The sequence below is a fragment of the Macaca fascicularis genome, chromosome 4 (genome assembly GCF_037993035.2).
Source record: "Macaca fascicularis isolate 582-1 chromosome 4, T2T-MFA8v1.1".
In the NCBI taxonomy this organism is placed as follows: domain Eukaryota; kingdom Metazoa; phylum Chordata; class Mammalia; order Primates; family Cercopithecidae; genus Macaca; species Macaca fascicularis.
In genome coordinates, this window is record NC_088378.1 from 66,454,630 (window position 1) to 66,467,913 (window position 13,284).

Genomic DNA, 13,284 nt, shown 5'->3' on the forward strand with positions numbered 1-13,284 from the left:
CAGAAGAACTGCTTGAACCCGGGAGGCAGAGGTTGCAGTGAGCCAAGATTGTGTACTCCAGCCTGGGCAACAGAGCAAGACTCTGTCTCATAATAATAATGATGATGATAATATTTTGGCCAATAAATCATTATTTTCTTTGTAGCTCTTTGATCAATTAAAAACATTTTGTCGGCCGGGAGTGGTGGCTCATGCCTGTAATCCCAGCACTTTGCGAGGCTGAGGCGGGCGGATCACAAGGTCAGGGGATCGAGACTATCCTGGCTAACACGGTGAAAGCCCGTCTCTACTAAAAATACAAAAAAAAATTAACCGGGCATGGTGGCGGGTGCCTGTAGTCCCAGCTAATTGGGAGGCTGAGGCAGGAGAATGTTGTGAACCCAGGAAGCGGAGCTTGTAGTCAGCCGAGATGGCGCCACTGCACTTCAGCCTGGGCAACAGAACGAGACTCCATCTCAAAAAGAAAAAAAAAATTTCCTCTAGATTCTTTAATTGTCCTCACTGGGAGATTAGATCCAAATGATCTATCCTGCTATTACTGAAAGCAGAAGCCTGTTATTATTATTTTTTTGTTTTTTTGAGACGGAGTCTCACTCTGTCGCCCAGGCTGGAAGTGCAGTAGCCGGATCTCGGCTCACTGCAAGCTCTGCCTCCCGGGTTCATGCCATTCTCCTGCCTCAGCCTCCCGAGTAGCTGGGACTACAGGCGCCCGCCACCTCGCCCAGCTAGTTTTTTGTATTTTTTAGTGGAGACGGGGTTTCCCCGTGTTAGCCAGGATGGTCTCGATCTCCTGACCTCGTGATCAGCCCGTCTCGCCCTCCCAAAGTGCTGGGATTACAGCCTTGAGCCACCGCGCCCGGCTTATTATTTTTTAAGATATCTTTTTCACTAATATTCCAGTTTATGTTGCAATAACTTGATCAATAAGCACAGTGGCTATTATTTGGATTTTGACTTTTATAGAGCTTTCTATTTAGAATAAATTGTGTATCAAAGTAACAAATGCTCAGCTGGGCACAGTGGCTCACGCCTACAATCCCAGCACTTTGGGAAACTGAGGCAGGTGGCTCACTTGAGGTCAGGAGTTCCAAACCAGCCTGGCCAACATAGTGAAATCCCCTATCTCTACTAAAAATACAAAAATTAGCCGGGTGTGGGTGGCAGGCACCTTTAATCCCAGCTACTTGGAAGGCTGAAGCAGGAGCATTGCTTGTACCCGGGAGGTGGAGGCTGCAGCAAGCCGAGATCATGCCATTGCACTCCAGCTTGCGTAGGAGTGAGACTCTGTCTCAAAAAAAAAAAGTAATAAATACTCATAAAATTAAGCATTAAAGTATTAAGTTAAAAGTTCACCCAAAATCCAAAAGTAATCATAAACATTATTTTAGAAATCTATGTGTATTATATATTATAGTGTCTGGGATTTTACTATACATATACACAGACATTTCTAGAATATAGATATAAAATGTGTTTATTAAATGTAGATTAAATATATTAAATATATATTCTAGAATACATATGTATTTAATGTTTAATATTTACTAGATGACATAGAATGCTATGTCATATAGTAAATTGTTTAATATTAATGACATAGTATGATGGCATACTATATGTCATTATCTAATAAACTTAATTTACTTTAAGCTAAGGTAAAACTAGAAGTGCACAGTATTCCCCAAGTTCTTGCAGGTTTGAGCATGCCGGTCCATTACCTTTGTACCCATTTCAAGGGCAACTTAGCTGGGCACACAATTCTTTCTCTCCAACATTACTGTTTTCTAACATAAGTGTTTTTGTTTTTAGGGTTTTTGTTTGCATTTTAAAGTGTGCTATTTTCATTCTTTTTTTTTGAATGTCTGGATTTAATTAAGAAGCAAATTTGTCAGGAAAGGCACATAGGTCCCTATTCCTTGAGGTGATGTTCACAATGCCTGTCTATTGCCTTTACAATTGAATAACTTACCTATTATCTTCTAATTATTTTATTTTGCTTCTGCATCTATTGTGGTTCCATATCCATCCAGCCACCTCTCTATTAATAGAATTTTCATCCATTTCTTTTTCTTTGAGACAGAGTCTCGCTCTGTCGCCCAGGCTTGGAGTACAGTAGCGCAATCTCAGCTCACTGCAACCTCTGCCTCCTGGGTTCAAGCGATTCCTCTGCCTCAGCCTCCCAAGTAGCTGGGATTACAGGTACGCACCACACCTAATTTTTTTTTTTTTTTTTCCAGTAGAGATGGGGTTTCACGATGTTGGTCAGGATGGTCTCAATCTCCTGACCTCATGATCTGCCCACCTTGGCCTCCCAAAGTGCTGGGACTACAGGCATGAGCCACCATGCCCGGCCCCATGTCTGTTCTTTAATGTGCTGTTTCTACTTCTGTAATTGTGCTGATTTGATTTTCAAGTGGTTTCCACCTGTTCATCACTTTTTTGTTGTTGTTCAGGGATTATATTTCCTTTTGGAATTGCACCGTCAGCCATCATTTTATACAGATGTTCCTTATGATGGGGCTGCATCCCCATAAACCCATTGTAAGTCAACAATGCATTTAACACTCTGATAGGCCGGACACGGTGGCTCACGCCTGTAATCCCAGCACTTAGGGAGGCCAAGGTAGGTGGATCACGAGGTCAGGAGATGGAGACCATCCTGGCTAACTCGGTGAAACCCCGTCTCTACTAAAAATACAAAAAAATTAGCTGGGCGTGGTGGTGGGTGCCTGTAGTCCTAGCTACTCGGGAGGCTGAGGCAGGAGAATGGCATGAACCTGGGAGGCAGAGTTTGCAGTGAGCGGAGATCACGCCACTGCACTCCAGCCTGGGCGACAGAGGGAGATGACGTCTCAAAAAAAAAAAAAAAAAACACTCTGATAAACCCATTGTGAACTGAAAAAATTGTAAGTTGACCCATCATTAAGCCAGCGACCATCTGTACTTATTTTGCTTTACTGTGTTGTTTATGTGCTATGCCATTTCTTTTAATCTTGCTTATGTATAATTTTACCCAGACCTCTACCTGCCTGATAAATGGAAGGTGGACCCTCCATTTCACAGACGAAATAAAAAGAAAAGGTGAGTGGCTCTCCTGGAAAACTACTCTAATTTAGTTAGGAATATACTGGACATCTCTTCCACATCTTATTTTTAAAGCACAGCTGTATTCGTCATTCTATTAAAAATTTAAGAAACAGGGTTTCCATTCCATTACTCTGAATTAACGAACAGTTGTTTCAAATGTTGTTTATCTGCCATGGCTCACAGAAAGCAGACCAAGAAAATGTGCTAAACAGGGCCAGGTGTAGTGGCTCACGCCTGTAATTGCAGCATTATGGGAGGCCGAGGCAGGTGGATCACAAGGTCTAGAGATCGAGACCATCCTGGCCAACATGGTGAAACCCCATTTCTACTAAAATACAAAAATTAGCTGGGTGTGGTGGCGCGTGGCTGTAGTCCCAGCTACTCGGGAGGCTGAGGCAGGAGAATCGCTTGAACCTGGGACGTGGAGGTTGCAGTGAGCCGAGATCACGCCACTGTGCTCCGCTCCAGCCTAGGCAACAGAGCAAGACTCCATCTCAAAAAAAAAAAAAAAGAAAGAAAATGTATTAAACATATCTACCCCTTCTTCCCATGTTACCACATTAGATAGTACATTTGTTGTTAGCAACTATCATATTTGCTATATCTACATACAGCAATAAATAAGTGGGTTTTGCTAGATTGTTGTATATGAAACAATCAGATGCTGATAGGGTTTATTGATGAGCCATTTACCTTCAGCTACTGTACTCCAGTTTTAGCTTTGACTATCTCATTCTACAAAAGTCTACCATCTTCAAAATTTAAGCATAGACTTACCATTTGACCAGCAATTCCACCGAAGAAAATCAAAAACATCTATCCACACAAAAATTTGTACACAAATGATCATGGTAGCATTATTTATCACAGACAAAAAATGAACAAAACCTAGATGTCCATCAGCTGATTGGATAAACATGGCATATCACACAATGGAGTAATTTTGGCCATAAAAAGGAAGTACTGATACATGCTATATCATGAATGAACCTTGAAAACATGCTAATGGAAGGCAGAGAGGGCCACATATTGTACAATTCCATTTACATAAAATCCCCAAATCCATAGAAACAGAAAAGAGATTAGTGTTTACCGCAGACTGGGGAAAGCAGAGGTGGGAACTGACTGCTCATGGGCATGGGGTTCTTTTGGGGATGATGAAATATCCTGAAATTAGAGAGCAATGATGGTGCACAACTCAGCGAACTATATACTAAAAACCAATGAACTAAGGCTGGGAACAGTGGCTCTGGCCTATAATCACAGCACTTTGAGAGGCCAAGGCAGGAGGGTGGCTTGAGACCAGGAGTTTGAGACCTGGGCAACACAGTGAGACCCTGTCGCTATAAAAAAGTTTTTTGTTTTTTTTTTTTAATTAGCCGGGTACGGTGGCATGCACCTGTAGTCCTAGCTGCTTGGGAGGCTGAAGCAAAAGGATCTCTTGAGCCCAGGAGTTTGAGGTTACAGTGAGCCATGATCATGCCACTGCACTCCAGCTTGGGCAACAGAGTGAGACCCTGTCTCTAAATAACAACAAAAAAGAATTGTAAAATTTAATAGGGTGAATCTTATGGTATGTAAATTAACTCAATAATGCTTTACTCTAAAGAAAAAAACACGATTTCCTACTTCTTGCATGCTATAGAGGTCAATTAATACCACTTCCAAATGAGCAGGGAAGACAGGTTTACTTTATTTAGTTACAGAGAATCTGAGAATCTTGATACTTAGAATTGCTAATTCATTTAATGGCTTAGAATAGTTTTATTTCATACTGTGATCAATAATGGATTAGCTACTTTATCCTTATCTAGGACCAATTCCAAGCACAGGCAACTACAGTCTGGAAAGAATTATTATAAGCTAGAATTTTTCTAAAAAAGAAAAAGATTTGTTCTCAGCAATATGAAAATAGATACAAGGAACTGACCCAGACACGACAATAGGTCTAACGAAGTTAACACCAGTAATAATGTGTCAGATAAAAGGTAGAACTGAAAGCTAAAAACTCAAACTTTAAAAAACTGACACATTTTTAAAATGTAGAGCAAATCAATACCTAGAAGTACAAGAGTCTTTAATGTTCTAGTTCATTCTTCTCTCTATTTTAGGTACTCTCTTAATGGCATTTTTATGGTGAGCTGAGTTAATGGTAGCTCTCCCCTCAGAACCTGCTGTGCCCCTCCTGCATGCGCCGGGAAAGTCACAGATGGGAAAGGGCACTGTCTCACAGCAGTCACCAGGCCCAACACCGCAAACCATAAAGCAGCACACAGGGACTTCTTTACGCCAAAGGAGCCCAATCCAGCCTTTCCTTCTGTGCCTGCCACTGCCGGGTTGATACTTTACAGCGCTCGAAGGGAGAACAATGTTCTGTAGTCTGCAACACACTCCAGACCATGTTGACGCTATGATCACTATGTTTACATGATTGGTTAGAGCTTAAAAGGAGAAACAGAACACCAAGTTTCTTACACTGAATTCACATATGAAAATTGGAAGAGGACAACTGTTAGTTTTCAAGGTCTTTGGCTAAAGTTTCACGGATGAATTGTAAAGTACGCTGGTACAAAAAAGCATCCTTTTTCTTTGGTTTACAAATGTTCAAATGGTTAACATCCACAGGAATTAGATCTCCAATGCCTAAATCTGAAGAAAACAAAAAAGTCAATAAACCTAAGTAAAAATATAAGCTTTCCCCTTGACAATACTGAAAGGGGCCAGATAGATAGTTCCAGATATTGCTTTGCTTGTGACAAGGGACTCTTAAAGGAACCTGAAGTTTGATTGTAGCTAAACTACATTTGAGGAAACATGCAGGAATGGATTCTCAGTCAATATAACCATAATTTTATGCTTTCCGTAAATTTTTCATATGTGTTCTGGCCTACTTCCTTATTTCAGAGCAAGCAGAGACTGAGCACTAGCATCTTCAAAACCTTCTTACACCTGTAGGTTATTACTTACTTCAGAGTTTCTGTTATAAACTTTCTAGTAAGCTTCTTTGTCCTGATGAAATGAATGGGAATGTTTCACATGGGATCCATTCTATACCTAAACCGCAATGATCACTTTCAGGGTAAAAATGATTTAGTGCTTGAGATATTTCAGTCTAGCAAAGTCCCCCTACGTGGAAGTGATAAGAGGTACTAGTGAGGCCACCTAGGTGAGGAATGCAGGTGGTAGTTATAAAGGAAGAAGAGCCTCTTGGTGACAGAATTAGGACAAGGCTATGCCACTCCAAGCAGCTGGTCCATGATATTAACTTTCCATTTGGGCCAAGCATAGTGGCCCAAACCAGTAATCCCAGCACTTTGGAAGGCCAAAGCAGGAGGACTGCCTGAGGTCAGGAATTTGAGATCAGCCTGGGCAACACAGCAAGACCCCATCTATACAAAAATTTAAAAATTGGACAGGTGTGGTGGTGTGCGCCTGTGGTCCCAGCTACTCAGGAGGCTGAAGTGGGAGGATCGCTTGAGCCCAGGAGTTCGAGGCTGCAATGAGGTATCATCGTACCACTGAACTTCAGGCTGGATGACAAAGTGAGACCCTGTCTCTTAAAAACAAAAACAAAAAACTTGGCTGTTGCTTCAAGCTTCCAAAGTCCTTTTTAAAAACATCTGGCAGCTGTTTTTTGGAACTCTTCAAGTTCTTCAACTACTAAACAGTAACTCCTTACCCTACAGCATATTACTTTAAGGTAAAATTTTTCAGTTCTACTACAAAGTATGACATTTTTCATTTTATTTAGATAGCATATAATGAAGTTAGGACAAAACTCATTATGTAGACAAAAGAACCATCTGGCAAGCACTCCAGATGCATGCTGTCCCTAGCTTAAAGGACCCACAGTGTGGCTGGCCACCACCAGAACAGCACCTAAGCCAGCCTCAGAGGTGGTAAGAAAGGGGTTCCCAGAGATAACGGGCAAGCTGAAGACGTGGCCAGGTGAGGCAAAAGCAATTCAGGTGGTGAAATATACGGGATATCTACTATGTACAGAGTAATAGAGGAGTCTATGAAAACAGTTAAGATCTGGGCTCCTCCCTCAAAGAATCTATAATACATTATATGACAGTAGAGAGCTGGCATTGGCCATTTCCCTCAACCCCAGGATCATGAAGAGATTGTATTTCAACACTAGTTTTTCCCATTGGAATATTTCTGGAGCTTTACTATTGCCCATGGATCTTCTATTTATGAAAACTTCCACACTTTTAGTTGATTTTCTTAAGGGTTCTGCATGTAAATATAAGTCTATTAAATAAATGCCCCTTTCAATCTAGCTAATAGAAGAGCTTTGTTTCTTTCTTTACTGAAATAGAGTTCACTGTTGATGCCTAACTTAGAGTTAGCCAATTAACCCTTCTCATCTAATCAGTTACATAAAGGGCAGGGAGAGGTAATGCCCGGGTTATATGTTTACAGAGAAATTTTAATCTATTGCTGAAAAGAATAAAAGAATTCAAATCTAGATCTTCATAAACTATCTCCTAAAACTGAGAACCTGGATATAAAAATTGCTATTTACAAGTAAATGCTAGGTACAATTAAGCATCTAACAGCCAACAAGTTTCAAAAGAGTGAATACCTGCTGATTCCACAGGCACCACATGGAGCTTAATCATGCTGCCAATGTAGGTTGGTAGTGTTTCCACAAAATTCAGCACCTGGAAGTTTTGATCTTTAGCAAACTCCAGAAAGTCATCTTGCAGTGTTTTAAGTGCAGGAGAATCTATAAAATTATACAGAACAAGACTGTGACAAGTTGTTTATCTAATTCATAATAAAATGCATTAATCTTTCAAATTTAGAGAGGAAATTAGAATTCTGATTCAAGATGGAGGCTTGAGTAAACGTTTATTTTCTCCCCTGACAAGAAGTCATTCCGATTCAAGGAAAAAGCTAAAACCAAGAACTGACAGGACAGTCAGCAGCAGGAGAGGTTTTACCACATTACTGGGGGCAGGAAGCAGTTCCCGGGGCAGTCTGGTGTGTGGGACCGCAGGGGTCCTCCAGTGATGATGGTACCGCTACACCCACCCCAAAGCCCAGCCTCCCATCAACAAAGCCTGTCTACAATCACAGAGTGCCTGTCCCTTCCCATCCCTCACCCTCACATATGAAAGAGCAACCAAGAGGCACCAGATAGGCCTATGACCTAAAAGAGATGGATCAAATAAGCAAACAGAAAAGCTGGCCACAGAAAAAAACAGCTAGATGAGGAATAGAAGGGAACTCACAAAGCTTCTACTTAGGATCTTTAGAATTATTTGAAAAGATAAGCCACAAAAGAAGAAGAGGCCATGAGTGCAGAACCACCAGGGCACAGGAAAGAAGGCGCATGTGGAAAACAAAATCTTACTCCATGAAAGGAAAGTCCAACAGAAGGTTTTGAAGAAATCAAGAGATTCTCCATAAAGTAGAACAAAGAGAAAATAGGAGCAAAAAGACACCTGGTATATTTAGGCTCGAGCCAGGGAGTCGAAATTCTGATTAACAGGTGTTCCAGAGAGAAAACTGCTTATTAAGCAAACCAAATAGAGTACTTTAAAATTAATGCTCACAATCTCAAAGTTTCATTTACATTTTAACAGTTGATGATTCTCCACTCATGGGGAAAAAAGCCATTTATTGGTAATTTGGAATAATACTTAAAAGCAAAACGTGATTTTTCTAATGTTAAGTATTTAAGATAATATTAAAATTATTGCAATGCTTGAGTAAATAATGGCTTAAGAACAAAATGAGGCTGGGTGCCATGGCTCACGCCTGTAATCCCAGCACTTTGGGAGGCCAAGGCGGGTGGATCACAAGGTCAGAAGGTCGAGGCCATCCTGGCTAACACGGTGAAACCCCATCTCTACTAAAAATATAAAAAAAATTAGCCAGGCTTGGTGCCGGGCGCCTGTAGTCCCAGCTACTTGGGAGGCTGAGGCCAGAGAATGGCGTGAACCCGGGAGGCGGAGCTTGCAGTTAGCCAAGATCTTGCCACTGCACTCCAGCCTGGGTGACAGAGCAAGACTCCGTCTCAAAAAAAAGAAAAAAAAAAATGAGAAGTTATCAAAGAAAAATCAAGCCCAACCCAAAATTTCCATGAATAGTCTAAACACAATTATATACAAATTATAAAATGAGATAATATATTCAGGGAAGAAACTTTTTCTTCTTCTCTGTATAAGTGATGTTAATATAACCCCAATTTCCTTTATGACAGAAAGTATTACCCTTGCTGAGTTCTTTGACTTCCAAAGAGGGAAAGAGAAGATAGCGAATATTAACAGAGTATTCAGCCAAATGTGATCCATGATGAGGGACACTATAAAAAATTATTCCTCTGGTATTGTTGATAACAGCACTCATTTCTGGCTTCTTAGAGGCTTCCAACAGCATCTTTTTGACGAGAAGACCTAGCCACAGACAAGGAAGATAAACAATGCATAAGCTATTTTCCTTCCCTCTGTTACTGTAAAAAAAGAAAAGGCCAAACAAGAAATACATAAAAAGAGATGCTTTCTTTTAAAAAATGGTTTAAACAATTCTCCGAGCCAGGCGTGGTGGCTCAAGCCTGTAATCCCAGCACTTTGGGAGGCTGAGACGGGCGGATCACGAGGTCAGGAGATCGAGACCATCCTGGCTAACACGGGGAAACCCCGTCTCTACTAAAAAATACAAAAAACTAGCCGGGCAAGGTGGCGGGCGCCTGTAGTCCCAGCTACTCCGGAGGCTGAGGCAGGAGAATGGTGTAAACCCGGGAGGCGGCGCTTGCAGTGAGCTGAGATCCAGCCACTGCACTCCAGCCTGGGCGACAGAGCCAGACTCAGTCTCAAAAAAAAAAAAAAAAAAAAAAAAAAATTCTCCATACAGTAGTGTAAGAAATAAGGCCTTAAAACATTTAATAATACTCCTGATCCTTATAGTGCAAGCCTACAAACAGGTAAGAGTCTAGAAACTCATTTGTAGGGCAGATCCTCGTCTGACAGGATCTACTGTCCCACTGCAGAAACATGAGGTATGCCCAGCTGGGAGCTCCCTCAGGTCGTGAGTGTGGTGTGGCTGGTCTCTCAGCCTGCCATGGCAGTCCGCTGATGACCACACTGTCAGGACGGTGCTATTATTCCACAGCACACAGTCCCCCATGGAGAACACAGCTTTCATGGCAACTGTTCCTCTGGAGGCACCTTTTCTTTCATCTCCCTGCCCTGGCTTTGGAACCCATAATGAAACACAAAGATCTCAAAGATGATGACAGTGGGTCTTTAAGGACACAAAGGGCTACACCCACCTTTGTCTTAGCAAAAAGCCCCATCTCAGAGGCAATCCTGAGTGCTTCAACAGATAAACTAGGCCACGGGCTGCAGAAAGGCCTTCTGCAAGGTGGGTGGTGAAAATCTCAAACTGGACTGGGGGAGTCGCACGCAGGGGAGGCAGTTCCATAAGCAACCACTAGGACCCCAAGAACAGACACTTGATCACACCTGCACCTCAGCAGCTCTGAGCCTGGTGTGAGCAGGCACCCAGGGTTTGGGACTGTGGGCACTAAAGCGACCATAGATTCTGCAATGGTGAGGGGGAGCAGAAAGAATAAAGGGGCACCCTGGGGCCCCCCAGGAATGCTGAGGCATGTTGATGAGGTGGGTGTATATGAAATGGACTGCTTCTCATGTTTATTCATTACTGCTTCTCATGTTTATTCATTACTGCTATGTGAAAGCACTACACTGTCAAACCCACATCCCTCTTAGATGGTTTGGAACAGATTGCCCCTTTCTAGAGAAAGGAACAGCATGGAAGAAGAGTAGTAATTTTAAAAGTCCTAGCTATAGCTACACAGATTAATTTAGCAGGGGGCAAGGGGGCCACTATTAAGTAAAACGGAAAGACACAATAACTTTAGGTTGGCCACAGTGGCTGAAAATAACATCACAATGGCCACTTCACAAAGTTGAAGCCACACTTACCTCCCATGCTATGTGATATCCAAACCACCGGCCTATCCCCAACACCAGCAGCTCTGAGCTTCCTAAGAAGTTCGTTGCTTCTGAATGCAATGGACTTTCTGAACAAAACAAAAACAGCAGGCATGACACGAGGCTATTGATCCCCTCAATTTGCTGTCTAATTTTTAGAGTTAAGAACTTTTGTCTATAGGACCAACACTACATACTACCTTTAGAGTTAGAAATACCCCCTTCTCTCTGCTTAATATAAAATACCCCTATTCTCTCTTCTTGAACTCACAGCCTCAAGCAATCCTCCCACCTCAGCCTCCCAAAGCACTAGGATAACAGGCATGAGCCACCACGCCTGGGATCTCTCGGCTCAATTCCTGAAATTGTTCATTCTCTATTGTAACTTATTAACATTGGCATAATTAGGAATATCTAAGCCCAGAACAGGCCACTCATTTACTACATGAACATTGTTGGAGCATTGTGTCAGGCAATTTTTTCAGGTCAAACTTGAATCTCCCTGCAACTGCCCCTCAACACTTAGGATATGTCCTTTCTCATTCAAGGATATCACCAAAGACTGTGGTCTCTCTACTGGTAGTTAGGCTGCAAAAATATTAAACTTTCATAATTTTGGTTTATTCTTTAGAAATACTAGGATGCTATTTAGAAACACTAGAATGAGTCAAGTTCATTAGAATGTATTCCTTCCAATGCATGCTTTTGTAACTAGCATAAACAGGATGCTATTAGAATCAGAATTTGAAATAAGTAATTTTTAAACTAAAGAGGAACTTCAAAACTATCTAGTCTGGTAGTTTCAAACTGTTTATCTGCAGACACATTTCTTCAAAATAAAGGTTCTCCAGAGCTCCTCTGGGTGAAATGGGGAGGGAGACCTAGGGTCTTGCCTGCTCACCTTGACACCCTTCTTGGGCACCTACGGGAGGTCCATTCAGAAAGCAGTTTGGTAACACTGATTTAGACCAACTCTCTTAATCTGTAGACAAAGCTTCCCAGACAAGTTAACTGACTGGTCTAAGACTGCATAGCAAATCAAAGGTAGGATCTGGCTACTCTCATCCAGTAACTCTGAAATTGAGCACTCCTTCCCATGTATACAACTGGCACAGACGACATACAAGGGATATAGCAGCTGATATTTCTCAGCATCTTTCTCTTTGCTTCCTTTAGCCAGTATGATTGTGGACACAAGAACAAAAAACATCACTTTTACTTCTCATAGAAAAGGAGACTTTGTTAGAGAATCCATGATCCTTAACTATTAGAACAGTTGTAAATAAACCATGTTAGGAGCCCACCACTGATGATATACCTAAGACTTCTCCTATTCCACTGCTTATTGAGAGCAAACTCCTTCTAGAAGGAAGACAAAAAAGATTAGGTTTGTTTTTCATAAGAAAATCCTGTCTGTCGCATCAAAAAATTAAAATCACTTCCCATCCAAGAGGACCTAAACTTGCGGCCTGAATTCTTCCCTGTCCTCCTGGTCTAAAAGTCGCCTCTGTTACCTTTCCATAGGGCACCTTGCTCTCCAGTCGCTGAGGGTGGTGTCATACTCCACAGATATAATTCGGAGAGCAGGACAGTCTTTTGCTAACCATGTCTAAGTAAAATAAAACATATGTGAGAACAAGTATGAATCTCCACCACTGCAATTACTGCCTAGTACATGAAATTTACAACTAAAGGCCTATTGCAATATACCTAAAGATAGCACCGGAATAAGTTTTGAAGGTACTGTAAAAACAATTCCAGCATTTTATCTTTTTATGTCTCTGGTCTTGAAGTGGTACCAGTATTTATAGCATAAGGCCAATGAAGGTTTCAAGAGAATATTTCCAATTTTAACCCACTATAGCCAAAAGCAAGGCCTGTTTTAAAGTCTGTATCAAACTGGCTTTTTGAAAGAATTTAGTAGAATGCTATCTCTCAGGACAGATGGCATAGTCTGACAGATTTTGGATCTGAGAATTCAGAGACACTAATAATAATGGTCACAGTTCTATCTCTGTGTACCCTAGGTCTACCATCATCTCTGTGCTTTAGTGCCACCGGAAAGCGCAAAGCATTCTTCTACTTGATAAGCCTTTGTGAAAGACAATAAGTAGTAATGGAACAATGCCCTAGAAACTATTCACACATACATGCAGCATCACTTTTTTTTTTTTTTTTTTGAGACGGAGTCTCGCTCTGTCGCCCAGGCTAGAGTGCAGTGGCCGGA

General features: G+C 41.6%; 1 protein-coding gene across 15 annotated transcripts in view; it reads right to left on the reverse strand.

Moving 5' to 3' along the window:
- Positions 1–4,756: 4,756 nt before the first annotated feature.
- SERAC1 (serine active site containing 1) overlaps positions 4,757–13,284 on the reverse strand; it is a 59,623-nt gene continuing 51,095 nt past the window's right edge. For 4 of the 15 annotated variants that reach the window (XR_012433573.1, XM_015449005.4, XM_065543616.2 and 1 more), the window contains 5 exons: positions 12,572–12,666; positions 11,049–11,146; positions 9,315–9,497; positions 7,679–7,822; positions 4,757–5,736 (listed from right to left, as the gene is read on the reverse strand). Coding sequence is in view for 6 of the 15 variants with exons in the window: in XM_015449005.4 (XP_015304491.1) it covers positions 5,600–5,736; positions 7,679–7,822; positions 9,315–9,497; positions 11,049–11,146; positions 12,572–12,666 (657 nt within the window). In the remaining 9 variants the exon portion in view is untranslated. Of the gene's footprint in view, positions 5,737–7,678; positions 7,823–9,202; positions 9,498–11,048; positions 11,147–12,375; positions 12,420–12,571; positions 12,667–13,284 lie in introns of those variants that run through there. The other 11 variants (XR_012433572.1, XR_012433574.1, XR_012433569.1 and 8 more) reach the window with 6 other exon arrangements.